This window comes from Pithys albifrons, chromosome Z, assembly GCF_047495875.1.
Source record: "Pithys albifrons albifrons isolate INPA30051 chromosome Z, PitAlb_v1, whole genome shotgun sequence".
NCBI classification, from domain to species: domain Eukaryota; kingdom Metazoa; phylum Chordata; class Aves; order Passeriformes; family Thamnophilidae; genus Pithys; species Pithys albifrons.
The window spans coordinates 40,421,338-40,439,105 of NC_092497.1; the positions used below are offsets into that span (position 1 = coordinate 40,421,338).

Genomic DNA, 17,768 nt, shown 5'->3' on the forward strand with positions numbered 1-17,768 from the left:
AGCTGTTTCATTTAAAGCAATCTTCATGAAGCTATACCCAACCAACCTGTGACAAAACAATTGCAATTCATCCATTTTATTTGTAGCAACACAGGTTTGACCTACAGGTCTCTGCTTCTAAGTGTTAGTGGGTGGCTCTGCAGAAAGATTCTGCATCCTAAGCTTTGCATCATACAATAAACGTACCAGCTCACTACATAATGCTGTAACTATAAAAGGAAAAATGTCCTTCTAAAACCTTGCAACAGATCCTTGTATTTGGAATTGGAAGAATGGATTGCCCTTATTTAATCTTGCATAACTACATAAGCGTACAAAATTCTGTAACTACTGTCCCTCTCACAGCCCACAATTATGCATTTCCCCATATCCTCTCACAGTTTCCCCCCCTCCTTACCAGTTTCTACTGACCATCTTTAAATCTTTGCTGACTTCATTATTCTCCTCATAAAGCAAAGAAGATTTTGCAAAGCAGTCCAAGGCTGTAACTCCAAAAGGCCATTAAGAAGGTGAAAGTGCGGCCTATGCATGAAGTTCTGCCTTCCAACTGCACAAGCAAAGTCCTCCACCTGTACCTGAGACCCCCCACTGATGAGGATCTGAGAGATCTGCCTGGGTGTGTGCTAATTACCAGGCAATGTGTCTTCAGTAGCAGCATAACCCCAACGAGCTGCACGGTGCATGGCGAAGATGCCATGGGTCTCTGCATTTCCCCTTCTCCTGTTCAAATAACAGTGACAGCAGTGGTATTTCTATCCATCCATAACACTCTTGCAGACCCACCTAATGTATACATAGGGCAAAGGACATCTGTCCACCTGGCCCATAATCTACTACTGCTGCCTAGTGAAATCTCATTGGAAAAATACTGACGGGTAATTGAGATGAGGTATCCACTTCACTCTAACTTGTCTGTAAAGTGCCTCTGCATTAACTCATCTTTGTATTATGCTGTGCCAGTATTTTTATGAAGGTTTCTCTATTTAAGTGTTTGGCAAGATCAAAAAGTATATTGTTCAATATGACAGTGCATATTTTTTCACTATTTGCCTTCTTTGTTCATAGGATTATTTTCTTTCCCAGTTTTCCTAGTACATTAATCAGACTTCTTTGCTCTCCTACTCTCAGCAATTCTCAAGGCATTCTTCCTTTTGGTATAATTTCAATATATGTAAAGATATTCCTATTTATCAGCAGTACACATTTGTAGAATTTAAAAGATGAGACTTTAACAGGTGTCTTAAGAGCATAGTAGTTACAGTTCCAATAGCCAACACAACCTGATGCCACCAGCAGACTGCACAAAGTCCACTTACCAGGCTGTGGTGATAGGCAGGGTCCAGCCTGAGCACTCCATTTTTACTGCACAGAAAGTAATTCCTGAGGCAGAAATGGGCGGACAGGCAGGGCACCTGGGCCTTTCCTTCACCAAAGGAGACCTCCACGGGCCACCAGTTCCACAAAGCCAGTGTTAAACCTTTAGTGGTCTATGCGACTACTCTTGTATTCACAACTATTTCTATTTATTCTCCTTTCCATCCTTTTTAATGGGACCTTACCCAAAAGCAAACACTCAGCGGTATTTGTTGTTGATCACACTAATCCAACAGTGGCTAAGGAACTACACTTTCCTTCTTTAAATCACATACCCAGTTTCATTTTGCTACATTCATTCAACAATTATCCTTGTGCATCTTTGAATTAGAGCACCAATCCTTCCTATTGAAATAAAAATCACTAGTTAGGATCTTATATTTTCCACAAAAAACATTATTTAGTTACTGTACAAGCTTCAAAAGAATAGCTGGTTTTAAAGAATGATGTTGATGACCTATAAGCATTTTGCTATTGCAGGTTAGGATGGGAGTTCATTATTACGCCCATTATTTCATACTTTATATCTCTCAGATCCTTTATGAAAACAGAACAAAACAAATGAATAATAAAAAAACCTCACAATTTTACCAGCTTTTTCCTATTGCTCCATAATTTTTTAATCAAATATGACATTAATGTAATTAGAGGTGAGGCTTTCAGTATTGTTTTACCTATCATCACATACTAGCTACCATCATTTTTTTTAAGAATGATATCTGTCTCTGGAGATATTTATCCCAACCTCATTACTGTGAGATGCTGATTGGAGCCTTTGGGCTTCCAAAGCAGCTGCAGAATTTATGATCACTGAGAAGAAACTATCACAGATACATTTTACAAGTCTATCAGTTGTGAAAAAGAAATGCCATGTGTGAAAACAGTATTTGTAAATCCATACTTTAGTTGTTCATGGAAGCAACTGTCAGAAATAATCTGAATACAAATAGTGCTATCATAACTTAAATGACAAATCCATCGTATTATTTCAACTTCTGTGTGCTTCATTTACAAGCATATAAAATAACATTTGCAATAATCTGTACTATGCTTTTATGATTTTATTTTTACTTTTTTTCATCATAATAAAATCATAAATTGACCACAGATATTTAAAATAACAGTCCAGCTGTTGATATTATTTGCACTAGCAAAAATGCATTAGTATGAAACTGAGAGATGATTATTATCGATACCACTTTCTCATTGCACTTCTGCAGGGCTTTGAAGGTCCTAGATTTCTGTGTAATACCTTTTCATAATGACATTCTGGAAAGTCTTGAATAATTTGAGTGAAAAAAAATTATACCTACACCTTCAAGCACTAGCTTCTTAATTAAGAGTGCCTGGGAAGAAGGAAAGGTTTGTAACAGGGTTCTGTCCCTGTTCTGGACATCCCCATGGCAATATACACTGCTTCTCCATCTCTTTTCCTGATGGATTTATGAGCACATTTTATTCTCTCTGGCATCAAAATCTAACAAAGAGGAGCAAAGCCAAATACCCCAGAAGATGGCAGATTTGAGCTCAGCCAACAGCCTTTAAAAAAGCCTTCTGAGTCATTCTTCTGCTTTCAGCCTGTACTTTCCAACTGCATTACAAGCTCTGTATTTAAGGAGATAAGCATCTGCCACCATTGACAAAATTTACTGAAAGTCTTTCCCAATAAAGGTCAAAGACCAGAAACCTAACAGATTTCTTTTTTCTTAAAAAAGGATTTGCAAAAAAATCTTTAAAAACATTACAAAACTGCATTTGCCTATTTTATTCTCTGGACATAAAATACACACGTACAAACAAGAATTTTACCAAAACAACTGTTAAAAAGGGGCAATGATTTGATACCATCTCGTTCAGCCATAATCCCAATATATCCCAAAGAGGTAGGTATTGGAGCTGCATTAGTTATAATCAATGGCCAGAATTCAGAAGCAAGTACGTATCTTATTATATACAGCATATATGACACTCAATCTGCCTTTCTCATTGACAGGGACATTTACACAGCAGTTGATACAAACAAGAGTGGCAGTACTGAACTTGTTTACTTCTGATTTACTGTAGATACACATAAGTTTCCCAGATGTTATAATACATTGCCTTACTTTCTTGTCTAACTTTGACCAAATGCTGCAATATCGAAAAATTAAACCCAGACATGAAATAAACTTACTAAATACATATTGAATATGCATGACCTAACAACTGCTGCATGGTATCAATGGCAGCAAAATCTCTTATGGTGCAAACTGCAAAACATAAATCCACATAAAGCAATGGAATGTCATGGATAGAATGTTATTAGACTTGTAAGAAATAGAGTAGGAAGCTACACTCAAGCAAAAGGCTTTAGGAGTTTAGTCACTATCACGTTTCTTTGTTCGTGAATACCTTAATTTTAAGAAACAAAAGTCAGAAATGAAGATTCATTATTAGTATTGGTCCAATTACACATGCAAAGATGATCAAAATGATATGATACCTTAACATTTAATGAAAGACTTTACTGCTGTTTCTGAAGCTATGAATTATGGCAGGGTGGAAATTTGTTTTTCTGCATTTCATTACACAGCTGCTAATTTTTTTCTAAAGAAGAAGAAAACTCCATTTTATTCCCAGGAATGAAAGACTGTGGAAATGGTCTGAGTAAGTATATATACTCTGCAAGCCAACAAATATGTATTTCTTTATGACTACCAAAGTTTTGGGATTAATTGCAGCAAATGCAATCTCCTATCCAATTAACAAATTCACTCACCATGATTCCAGTAAGTAAACAGACTCCTTTCCCACAGTATGTATTAGGTACCATATCCCCATATCCAATGGATAGAAAAGTTATTGAAATCAACCACATTGCCCCAAGGAAGTTGCTAGTAACATCCTGTTGGTCATGGTATCTGAAAAGAAGAAGAAAATAATTTCTTTATCATGAAAAAATTGGTTAAACTTTTGTGCTGCCAGAAAGAAATTGTATTAACTGGTCATATGAGCATTCTTGTATTCTATGTCCTTTTTAAAAATAGCTATAAGGAATTGAAAAAAACTCAAATGCAATTACATAAGCAGTAACAAATCAGAAGGTATAAAAATTGAACCAGTAGTAGAAATACTTGTGATGGTTTATAATTCAGTATTTAGTTATTATTATTTAAAAAAACTGACTTTTTTTTTTAATAGAATATCCTCATCGGCAGTACAGGTCCTGCTAATACTGTGCAGTAGTGTAAGGCACCAGTCTACTATAGTTGCTACAGTCTGAGGCAAACATGAAAGTGAGAAAACGTTGAGTGCACAAGCAGACAGCAGAGCAATCTTCATCTCCTTGGCCTAAATGCAAGTCTATAATCAGAAATCTAATAATAAAATATCTGTAAATGCTGACTTGGACAACCTATGGTCTACCTTCTCCACCTACATGTTCAAGATAAATAGAAAAGTATGCTATTGTATTTCTCATAATCAAAAGATCTTTACCTTAAATATAGCAAAACTAACCTTTTGTTTAAAGTCAGCTATTAAGTGAAATTTCAATACGTGTAATTTATTGTATTAGTTTCAGTATTGAATATGTTTATTTTTGCTTTCAAAGAAAACAAGTGCAGATTAATAATCTTGTCTTCACATGACATACATACCTAATAGACTGTGAAGACAGAAGGACATTATAGGTCTGAAAACCTGTTGTCACCACTCACTCCAGGAGGATAAAAATTCACAGCCTAAGATAGGTGGAATTTTGCTCCTTGGATAGAGCAGGTCTGCCACAGAGACTCTCCGTGGCAACCACCGCAGACTCACGATTGCAATCACCCCAGCAGCTGCTGTGAAGCCTGAAGGTTAACTATATGCTGTTAGATTCCCCAAGGGTATTACTTTAGCCAGTCCCTAAATCCATGTCTTACAGTGGGTCCTGGAGGGCCATTAATGAATTACTTCACAAATCCGTGAACAACCTGCTTTCTGTAACTGAAATAATTGCTTGTTTTCTTCCTTTCTGGACTGCAGACTCCATGACGAAGCAAGAATGCAGAACAAGCACACAGGCACTCTCAAGAAATTCCATATTCTCTCATTTGTAAGATATTCACTATAAATATATGCAAAAGGCCGCCTTCAAAGTCCCACCTATGCCATGATAATTACAACAATGTAGAAATTCTTTGACCAGAGAGCTCGCTCGCCAATCACTCCAAACAAGTCTGTTCCACATTTCACCTGTATTTTTATCTCTCCTGGCATCAGTGTTGTCTCTCACTTTATACAAGTTTTTGAAGGGGTTTTTTTGTTCTGCCTAGAAAAAAACTTACAACAATGTAGTAGAAGCCCACATTTGGAGCCTAAAGGATGACAGTGACAAAAGTAGTGATAACCACAACAGCAAGACTTAGTAAAAAAATGACAGCAAACTTGATTTAGCTTATGCCACAGAGCTCTGCACAACAAACACCAATCTGGCATTGTTGGGTTTTTTTTCCAAAGTACACTAAACATTATGGATTTTATGGATTTTAGCCTTCACTTAACAAAATTAGCAAATTACAGCTGTGAAATATATGGATACAGGGAGAGAAACATAGCCATCTCACCTAGGAGGCAAGAAGAAAGCCTATGCATCTATCATGCTAGTCCCTACAGAATATTGTGCAAATGATATGACCCATAGGGTCTAGATGAGCTTCACAGAAGGGCACTAAAACCACAACATATTCTAAAGCTAACAAATCAGTTAAGTACTAATAAATGCTCACATAAATATTTATAATACATTTCTTTAATACCTCTCTTTGGACTTTGAAATCAGCCATTTCCATACTTCAGATAAAAAGCAGATTTTCCTGTGATGATGAAAATACAATGCAATGCTTTTGATTTTTTTTCTACATTTTGTCCAAATAGTTACATCCTTACAAAATTTCAGCCCTACATAGTGATACCTATAGACATCTTAATAGGACTGAAAACAGAACATTCAAAGATAGCTTACTGAGTTCCAGTAATAAATTTCAGTTTCACATAAAGAATGCCAAAAGTCTTAAGTCTTAAGTCTTAAGACTTGAACAATACAGGGAAAAGATAATGCAGTCTTTATCCAGTTATCCTCCTTTACCCATTTTAGAAAACATACAAGCCACACAAAGATTCTTTAATGAAGGTGACATTGGGTCAAATTTTAAAAAGCACATCAGAAGTTTTTCAAATTTCATTGGAGATATGGAGACAATTAAGGTTCCCTAGACAAACTATTTGTTAAAGCCATCTGCATCCATATTTGGTAGCACACTTCAAGGACCTCTTCCAATATTTTCATCTTGTTAGTTCAGGACTGCTGGATTTCACCTGCTCGTGATTTTAAGGTTCTAGTTCAGCAATCAAATGTTGCAGGCTTAATTTAAAAATCATCACCAATGCTTATGAACAACTTTACTGTGACTAAGATACAAAGTGTACTTTGTGCCCTCCCTACTGCCTCAACTGTTCAAGCATGGTAAAACATGCAAATTACCTAATTTGTCTAAAATCATCTTTTAATAAAAACTGCCTCTTGAAACTGTATAGGGAAACTTGAAGGGGTGACTTCTCAAGTTAAAAATCACTAAGTAAAATAGAGACAATCTAAAAGGATGTCAATGTCCGGATAATCCCATCACTTCTTCGCTAGACTCAGAGAAAGGTGGTTTGCTTTTGTCCTGTATTTTTTGGAACCTCATTCATGATTTCTGAATCTCTGTGGTTAGCAATTCTGGTAAGTTTACACTGTTCTGAATTTCATAAGATTACAATTGTGCCAGCATATAGTTCCAAGTGCTCTTCTACACTAGGCATCACTGTCACTTGGGATTCCAGCCTGAGTGAGCAAAACCAGGGGTGACTATTGCTACTCTGTGTCCACAATCATGTAGAAATTATTACATCTATATCAAAGCAGGAAATGCAATTCCTTTAAAAAGTAGAAATTACCGCATTTTATTTGTACAGTCATTTAAACGGCTAAAAATTAACACTGGAGGCATGTCAATTGCTTTCTTTTGAGAAGGAAAGAAAGTAACCCATTACCTTTTATTACTTGCTTTCAAAGTTATCCCAGCATTAAATACTGAACTTCTTCACTTATACAGGAAATCATAAAATGGACACAGCAGAAGCTGAACTTTCCCATGTTTTTCTGTAAGAGCAGCTCAAATGTGAGGCTCTGAAATCAGTAGGACACCCGAAAAAGTCATTCCTACCACTCTATCTTTCACTTCACTATTGACACTATTCCCAGTAGAACCAATTGCAATGGACATTACAGTGAGGAGAAAAGTCACCCATGTGAACAGCTGGAGTAGAGCTGTCTCGCTCACTGTCAGTCATCATAAGCCACTACAAACATTCCAGCTCGATTGTGAAAGGCAGCTGGAAAGATTTCTTTTTAGCAACAAGTTTTACACAAAACAAATCAAGCAAAGTCCAGAATAGAAGCTTTGTCATCATTATTTTTTATTTCGATAAAGGTTTTCACTTTTATAAAGATTTGGATTTTTAAAACTAGAATCACTACAATTACTTTGATTTAAATATTTAAAGCCCACTATTCTTAGTCAATAGAAACTTGAACTAGAAATACAGTGAGTCATTTGAAGATAAGAACTTGTATTTAACTGTTAAAACTGCAGCTATAAACACTCAGCCTTACATAACAGCAGTATGAAAGGTCATTTAGAAAAGCGATGTATTCCCCCCCAAATAAAAAAAAAATCATTGGCTGAAGTCACACAGGCATAAGAATTATTTATTACACTCATTTTATAAGAAGGAATATGCTAGCAGGCAGGTGGTGCTGCAGCTGGAACACACTACTCACCAGGTAATCATCATCCTGTGAAATACCACTAACCAATTCTCACCAACAGGCACATAAGTCCTGACACACTCTAATTTAAACCAAAAATAGCAGAATGATTTTATTTGTGCAAAAATAGCATGGGTTGATTCCTTCTCATGCCAAACTGAGTGGGAATTTCACAACTCAGAAAACTCAGAAAAACACAAATATAGTCCTCAGCTGACAATACTGCAGTGGCTTTGGTTGTTGAAGAAGTATTTCAGCTTCTTCATCAAACAGCAGTCCTTTTTTATTGGTTTCACTACTGGTATCATGACTTTCAGTACTGCTTCCCTTCAGAATCATGTTCGTATGTGATGGTGTTTTATTTGCTTTGGTAGAACATGTGCTTTTCAGCCGCACACAATTACTACACATTCACATCTTGACATCTAAACCACATTCCTCTTATAAAGGGATGAAAAAGGAGAAATCAAGTAAAACATTAAGCCTGACCACTGGTGCATCAATCCACACTTAGCAGCTTCATTTCAGTTTATCTTGCCTTCATGCACAGACTCTAATAACTTTGTCATCTTTGCTTTTGCTTTCTTGAACAAGTCAAGGAAAGAACTAAAAATGGTTGAAAAGATGACCATTTTTGTAGGGAAGAAAATCTCCTGCTTTTACCATAATCATGAAGAAATTCCTGGCCAGTACTACAATGGCAATCCAGGCTGAGTTTTGCTTTGTCAAACCTTAAAAACTTCTAGATTAGTAACAGCTGGAAACAGGCCCAGTGCATTAAACTAGAAACTTGTCAAGACTCTGTTGAGACACTGATTGATCTAACCATTAGAGCTCTCCCACGGTATCAGGCCATTCTGTTACTAAGCGCCTTTTAGTCTTAGATGGTAGGTACTGGCAGCTTTTTATCTGTTAATACAGTGATGATGATAGGTCTTTTTATTCCTTTTCACTTTCTCCTCTTTAAAAGACAGAAAAAATCAAAACCTCAGCAGCAATTGGAAGGAACAATGGGGCTGACTCCTAACATAATGAAGTCAATGGCAGAAATTTTGCTTGCCTTGACAGGATTAGGATTGGAAGGACAGCTTCAAAAAACGCATGCCTGTCCTTGTCTTTTTTCTAACACATCTGTTGATGTCCCCTATATATTTATGAACAATAGATAAAATGTTTTGTCACAAAAACTGCTTCATAAAAGTAAGGAACACCACACCAAATGACGGATTTTCAAACAGATCAACTCAAAGCAGCAGCAGCTGTGAACCCAACCCATAGTGGATGAGTGTAAGCTCCCTGGATTTCTTCTGTCACTGTCAAAAATGTTAATGATTTTTCTGCTAAGAGTATTTACAGGCTATTTCTAGAAAGCTAATAAAACCAAGAAATGTGAAGTGTCGTTACATAAGTGGCACAAGTTATTATATTAGCCAAGGTGGATGAAAAAAATAATCTAAAAGAAAAACAAGATAGAGGAGGGAAAAATCACATAAAATTGGAAGGGTGAGATTGCACTTTTAAAGAAATTTTATCAATATTCTTGAATATAAGTTGCATTTTAAACATAAGGGTGAAGACATAAAATTACTAAACCCCCTATCTGCTGTCAGATACCCAACTGCCAGTACTTTGGTCAATGGGTAACCAGTAGAGAAATAAGAAATAATTGCCATTTATTCAAAGGGTGTCAAGCTTTTATTTGTCCTCTACTGGTAGAAGTCTTGTTTCATCTTCCTGGTGCTGTAAAGAGCTGATGTTCTGCTAAATCGTTTTATCTGTCTGCAGCCACAGTAGGTAGAAGGATTTTCCATCTTTCCAAAAGAAGTCGCTCAGCTACAAGCACAAAGTTGTTTACGTTCCTTAAAAGTATCTGACTTTTTTCAGGACTTTTTTAACTTACATTCAATAATAGTTTAAGAGTGTTAAGGAGAATCTGTTGAATTGATTCTGCAAGTATTGGGAAACTGGGAAAGCTTTACATTTGTTACAGACAGTAATCCACTAAAAAGAATAGAAGCAAAGATAGGACAGCACAGTATCAATGTACAGAAAAGTAATCTTGCAGATAAAGTGATAACTACTGATTCAGAAGATCTTAGACTATATGAAAACACTAATATGTCTTATCAAAGTTTTGAGAGTGTTTGTTTAAGAATTTTTGCTTGCCTCAATGAAGAAATACACCCACCCTCCTGCAAGACACAGACTAATAAAGGTGCTAAGCTAATGAAACATTAAAAAATATAAAAAGTTATGCTTCTGCTCTTCAGCATTTAGAAGCATAATAATGAAATGTTTGTTTGGGAATTTAAACTTGTATTTACTTCTGACATACTTGTGACATAATAGAATAATGAATAATGCTAAAGATCTTCACAAATGTAACTGTAAAGCTATAGAAAAATCCTTAACTCCTGGAAACCTGAACGAGCTTTGCCTGCAACATAGTTTTTTAAACATATAATCTGACTGTTTTAGAAAACAATCAGGTTCACTTTGCCTAAACATGGCTTATTTTAAGGCCAGTAGGAACACCTTTGTGTCTCTCAGAGATGAAAGCTAGGACTAAAAGCTGAAGCTGTCATGAAGATTACAAGACTGAATTCTTCTAATTTCAAAAATCTTATATTAATTACCCTCTGTGCAAAATTTTGCTTAATCTTAAGTATTAGGACTAACATATTTTATTACATTCATACCAACTTCTTTCAGATAGATCTATCTCACACTGTAGAGTAGAGTCAGGAATACACCTTTTCTCAGCTCTGTTTACATTCAATAATATTCTGTCACCAATAAAAAGAGTATTCATGTTTCAAAAGGCTGCCTTTAGATTTTAAAAACTCAACTCTCCAGCACCTTCCAACTTCTGTATACATGTACAGACTCTGTAGAAAAACTGAGCATGCTTCATATGGCACAAGTGTAAGAGGCACACGCAGACTCTAGTGGTTGTTGTTAGTTGCTGAATGAGGAGTACCAATCATCAGCAAACCAGAATGGTCTGGAACAACCCTTATTCATGAATTTTGATGTGTTTGTTACAATGTGCTCCACAATCCATGATCATGATTTGACATTTTAGTCTTCACAAAAAATACATTAGTACCTTTTCCAATGCAAAGGACAACTCTGCTTCAGGTTTATAGTGCTCACAGCACAAAATACTTTATTGTCATACAATTTTTGTCCTCACTTTTTTGAAAATGAAATATCACATTTTAATTTTTTATAGCTCTCTGACAGACTCCCTGAAGGAAGTGAAGATATTTGTTGTAGCCTATCACTATTTTGGTGGTCTTCACCTTCTGAGCTCTCAGCTCCATCCTTCACAGTTTGATTAAGCCACATGTTCAAAGCTCCAGCTAAGAACTAATGAACTCAGTCCTCTTTAATGACACACAGCTTAAAAATAAATCTCTTAAATTAGACATCCTAAAATTGCATAACACCAAAATTCTTCATTTTGCCAAAAATAGCGGCTTGTCCTGAAGCAGCAAAATAGCCTCTTAAATGCCTCAGTACCCACACATGAAGCAACATGGAAAAATTTCTAGTGAGCCAGCAGCTAATCAGGCTTTCCACAAGGCCAAGGAAAAAGAGCTGCCGATACCCTTTTGTCACTTCATCAGTTTAATGACGAGCATTGACCATGGGGAGTGCACTTGCTCTAAGGCTCTTCTCAAGCACACTACTGAATCACATCAACATCTTCATCTCACTGCTCTACCTGTTAGGATACAGGCTGTCAAAGTATCTCAGCATAAATTTTTGAAGCTATTTGAACTTTCAACTAAATTCAAAATGGAGAGAATATGATTCTTTAATCCAGTGGAGAGAGATACTGACAGAAAGGTTTAGGACAGATGCTCAGAAAGTGAACCAGTCCTTAACACACTCTTTCATGTAAACATTAACTTTGCTTTAAAAGCAAAATGCAACAAGCAATCCAGGAAGGTCTGAGACAGCAAACACATTGACTATTAGAAATAAAATGAAGTGTCCAAGGGCTGCTCTTTCTGTAGTTCAGTATATAATCTTTACCAAAAGCGGTTCTATAAGAGAGGCTACTATAAATACATAGTTAAGATAATATTAAAATAGATGAATATAAAAGAAGGAAACTGAAGTGACATAAGCAAGCTTGAGGGAAAATTTCTATTTTTCAGCACTTTTTAGTCTTATTTTAAAGATATATTGATGTGTGTATGTTTCCTTTTTATAGCCATATTTTCTACACAGTCTAATATTTGAAATTTGTCAACACAATAAGAGGAAATTTTATTTTTCAGGTTTGCTTTAATTTTTCAAAGTATGCAACAGCATTGATTAAAGCTGTGTTATGATAGAAATAAGAATCATTCAAAATCAAAGTGTTTCTTAATGAGCTCTACTGTGAATCATCCATTATATTCACTAGCAACTAACTCTAACCCCTCTAAAATTTTTCCTTATTGTGAATTTTGCATTTTCTCCAGAGATACCTTGTTACTATTTTATACATAAGCCCGCCTTGGGAGGAGGAAAAACTTAGTTGTTGGTTTTGTTTTTTTTTTCTAATTGCGATCACCAGAACCAAATTATATCTAAAGAATCTCAAGTAATTTGCTGAAAAAAAAATCTTCAGAAACAGAAATTTTAGAAATTAGAAATAGAATTAATCATCATACACTTTAAATCAAGCCCATCCTTTTTTTTTTTTTTGTGACATTAACCATCAGAATTAGGTAAGTTTTTTTAGTAGGGGAGAAAAGAGTAGGAGAGGAAGTGATACAGCAAAGATTATGCTGAATTCTTCAAAAAGACTTTCTAACAAACTAAACACTCTGAAGGTATTTCTCTCTTATGGAACTAATTTCATTTATCACCATTCAAATCACTATTTTTAAATATCTTGGGTTTCTACAGCAGAAGCTGATGCATTGCTTTCTATAAAAAGTAATGAAGTACAAGGTCATGGCCATAAAGCCTCCTCTTGGGTTTTTTTGTCCAAATTCTATGAGGTTTTCAACAACTTTACCAACATATGGATATTCTTTAATCTAATGGACAATGAAAACAGATGACAAAAATAAAATAAATTAAAAAAATAAAAGGAAAAAAAAAGCCAAAGCCAATTTCCTTTCCCTTGGAAATAAAAAAACAAAATACCAAACTGTATCTTCTGGATAAATTGGAGATAAAGCTGGTTTGAATAACACAGCACCTTATAAGTCAACATTTTAAAAAATCTAGACAGAATTTACTAAGTTTGGATCAGAGCAGAAGTCTGCAGTCAGCACAAAAGATTTCACTGACTACCTCATAGTAGACTCAGACCCTGCATCATGAACACTGTTGGAGTAACATGTTTAACTTAAATCGCCTGAAGTGAACTTGTTCATTGAATATATTTAAATTTCCTTTTTAAACACAAAAGCTGTATCTAGACTTCAGCTTCTTTAAGTCACACTGCTTGAAACTAGACAGATTTTACTGAATATTTATAAAGACAATTCCAAACCCAAAGTCTGTGTACTTTTGAGAGTCAGTTGGAAGTTGTAGCAGATGTCACTAACAGTTTGTTAATGAAGTACTGAAAACAGTTAGTACACTTAATGTTATGAAACATGAAGTATAAAAACATAGCTATATATTGCCAAATGGCAAATGAAACAAGGAAAACACTAGTAACATAAATATTTTCCATTTATTTTTTATGTATGAAACTTCAGCATGAGATTGTCAATATTTGGGGGGAAAAAAGGATTCTCCCTTTTTAAATGTTATTCTTTTCATCAAGCCAACTGGAAGGCTAGAGAAACACTTTGGGGTAAATTTTGTGATTAATCTCAAGATATCCATTTACACAGACTGAGAAAGGTTAGATTACTTACATGGAAGACATTTTTCTGACTCTGTTGCCATATGTTTTACCGTGGAGTAAATGTGTACATGAATCAACTATTGGATGGCTTTGGGCTGCAAGTTTCTCAAGGCAAATGCAAGTTGAGAGAATACAACTGTTTCAGACAGGCTTTCAAAAAGTAAGTGTGCATGTCATGCTTAACTCTGGTGATGATAATAATGGAATTTTCAGTAGTTTCCCTAAAGACCATGAACATGAGAGAATACTTTCCACTGATGTATTCATTTTTACCAACACCATTTTGTTGCCCAATATATTGACCTTCAGTCAAGACTGACCGCATTTCTATTGATTTTAACAAAGCACTGAAAAAAGAATGAAGTTCTTTGTTGTGAAGGGACTTGAGTAGATGACATTTTCACCAAGAAAGAGCACTCTATTTTGCAATGCAGGGGACAAGTCTGGATAGTGTGGCAACTGAACTCACATTTTGCACCATCTCACTTGTATCATGTGTCTTCGAATCTATATGTTGAACAAGTTGGAAAAATCCTTTAATAAAACAGAAATTATCTACTGCCTATTGTTTACTATGTGACTTAACTATGCAACTTTCATACTTAAACTGAGTTCTTTGGTCAAGATTTAGACAGGCAAGCACATAATCAGGGGTCATGCTTAACTAAGGATGTACAGAACAGGAACATTTGAATTTAGGCCTGCTGCCTGCAACTATACTGGCTTACTATGAAAAGTAGATTTAATTTTAACTGTTACTAATTACCTTTTTTTTCAGACTGTGGAATGGTTCATAAAGCATGTCAACATAATTAGTACTAAATTGCAACAAGGAGTACAAGCAGGAAGATGAAATGTTAACCAAACTTGAAGTCTAATTTATAGCACTCTCCTGACCATAGAATTGAGATGAGTTCACAGATGGGATAAACATAGGGAAGTACAATGGGCATGAGCAGGTCTAGTGCTAGCAAGAAGAATGCTGCACTTAGGGAGCTATCAATCCTCCTCCATTCAATTATTTGGCACAAGAGGCTTTCTGCAAGACTTTACATATACAATAGAAACTCAATCCAATTGAAAGTAAAATTATAGGCATTTTTAAGAACTCCACATGTGACTTAAGAGCTACAACTTTTCTGGTATCTTAACTGCTTCATCTGTCCTGCTTCATACACAATATTTGAAATGCCACAGTTTGAAATCATCACAAAAGACACCAAAAAGGACTACTTGTTTTGGGTATTTCCCCCTTTCATTTCAAATGAATAATGAAAACCAACTTGAAGATCACAGACACCTTATTCCATTAGCAAAAGTCCATGATATTAAAGAATAAACAATACAAGAATAAACATTTTCATCAGAAAATGTTGGGTTTATAAAAGAAAGAATAAAACTAGATACTGAACTGAAAATGTTTGTCTCATCCTAGTAGAGAACAGGACACTTTATACCTAAAATTGTATCTCTGCAGATAAAAGTTTCATAAAAAACATTTCTAAACAAGTATATGTTGTATATATGTATACACTGAAAAATTTTCCTGTAACAGTTAAGACTACATTTGAGTGCTACCTTTTAGAGAACTCAGGAAATTCTGTGACTAAAAGTAAAATTATCTTTCACCTTTAAAAGAAAAAAACCTTGGTTTTCTTTAAACACATCCTTTGAGTTCCAGAAATTCAGTCATGAGTCCCTCAAGGGGAAGAGGTGAAAGAATTCCAAGACATGGATTAAACCCCCCTGGAAATACATGAAATCTACATGAGTCTTGCTTTTCCATGCCATCCAACTTTAGTCAGTTTCTCCTTTAGGTTCTGTAGTACTAACTGGAGAAGTAGTGTGGAGCTGTGGTACAGCCACACAGACTTCTGCAGGGAACAGCCAATGTTTTCTGAATATCTTTCCCAGAAGCATGTGAAAGAAAAATGTAAGCATGCAGAATTAAGAATATGTCCTCTGTTTTCACATCTCTCACCTTGATCCTCATAATGAGCATTGCACCTCTATCTGTACAATAATTTGAAATATTGTAAAATCATCAGCACTGAGATCATGGCTTAATAAAACTTTCTGCTCCCTAAGTTCAAATAATTTTGTTATTCAGAGTGAGGACATCACAACAAACAACAGTAGCAAACAATTCTCTGCATGAAATAGACACAAAGAACTTAAATGATTTTGGTCAAGATCACAAGAGAACTGTAGGATGCTAGAGTCTCTATTTCATGCTCTCTATTTCAAATAAATAGAGCATCTTCTGTATCATTAAATAACACAATTTGACACTAAAAATGTCACTTTCTAATGGTTTTGTGACTTCATAAATTATTTGTATATATTTAGCATACTTCTGTTGGTACACTAAAACCTTTACTTCTCTCTTCTTATACTATCAAGAATGCTATTGCTACTTTCCTTAATAACAGCAAAGTGTTAGGGTTGATACCACTAAAACCATGCTAACATTATTCCAGTCTAATTGTTATTTTCCTTTGAAAAAAAAAAAGAAAATGAACTGATAGAAGATGTAATTCCTGGTAGAGTTTACTGTGTGTCCCACTAGACACTAGAACATCAGGACACAGCATCTGCTTCTTGGCCTATTATCTGTGCTAGATCTCATTTTCTAAAAACCTAGTGATATCATACTCCTTGACATTAGAAATACAATCACTGAAGGTCAACAGTGTCCTGCTGTGGTACATTGATTGCATCAGCAGGTCTTCTGCCTCCCAGCACATAAAGAACAAGGAAGGCAACCAATGTGATCTTGCAAGAAGCAAATACCACTCTAAAAGCAGTATTATCAAGAATTATCAGTTGTTAAATGCTTTTAGGTTTGGGAAAGGAAAGAAAGAAAGAAAGAAAGAAAGAAAGAAAGAAAGAAAGAAAGAAAGAAAGAAAGAAAGAAAGAAAGAAAGAAAGAAAGAAAGAAAGAAAGAAAGAAAGAAAGAAAGAAAGAAAGAAAGAAAGAAAGAAAGAAAGAAAGAAAGAAAGAAAGAAAGAAAGAAAGAAAGAAAGAAAGAAAGAAAGAAAGAAAGAAAGAAAGAAAGAAAGAAAGAAAGAAAAGAAGAAAGGAAGAAAGGAAGAAAGGAAGAAAGGAAGAAAGGAAGAAAGGAAGAAAGAAAGAAAGAAAGAAAGAAAGAAAGAAAGAAAGAAAGAAAGAAAGAAAGAAAGAAAGAAAGAAAGAAAGAAAGAAAGAAAGAAAGAAAGAAAGAAAGAAAGAAAGAAAGAAAGAAAGAAAGAAAGAAAGAAAGAAAGAAAGAAAGAAAATTAGTGCTGCAGGTATTACTGAGACCTGACAAGTACCTTTGGTATTAAATTAAGTAAATGTAACATATAATTTGCTTTTGAAAACCTTGGAAAAAATAAACTGTGAAAGACTGCAATTTAACATTGAAGTTTAAACAATTGGGGTTACAATTTCAGAAGCTCATTAGTCAGAAGGTGTATGATGATGTGCTAGTTCAGTAGCTGGGACCAGTTTATCACAGTGGGGGTGTGATCAAAGCTGTGTATTCTACACCCTCTACGTCATTTCTAATGACCTGTTAACAATGGACCATTTGCAGCAGCTGCCCAGGGCACACCTGACCCCTCAGGGTGTGAGCTGGGTGTTAAAGGACTCTGTGAGATGAGGTCTTCACACCAATTACTCAGGTGTGATAACTCCCTTCTGAGGTGGTA

At 35.3% G+C, this 17,768-nt stretch overlaps 1 protein-coding gene across 1 annotated transcript in view; it reads right to left on the reverse strand.

Annotated features, from left to right (window-relative positions):
• The window catches only part of KCNN2 (potassium calcium-activated channel subfamily N member 2), a 75,262-nt gene that overhangs the window by 22,401 nt on the left and 35,093 nt on the right, over positions 1 to 17,768 (reverse strand). The window contains exon 4 of the mRNA XM_071581243.1: positions 4,133 to 4,274. Coding sequence (XP_071437344.1) covers positions 4,133 to 4,274 — 142 coding nt within the window. The remainder of the gene's footprint in view (positions 1 to 4,132; positions 4,275 to 17,768) is intronic.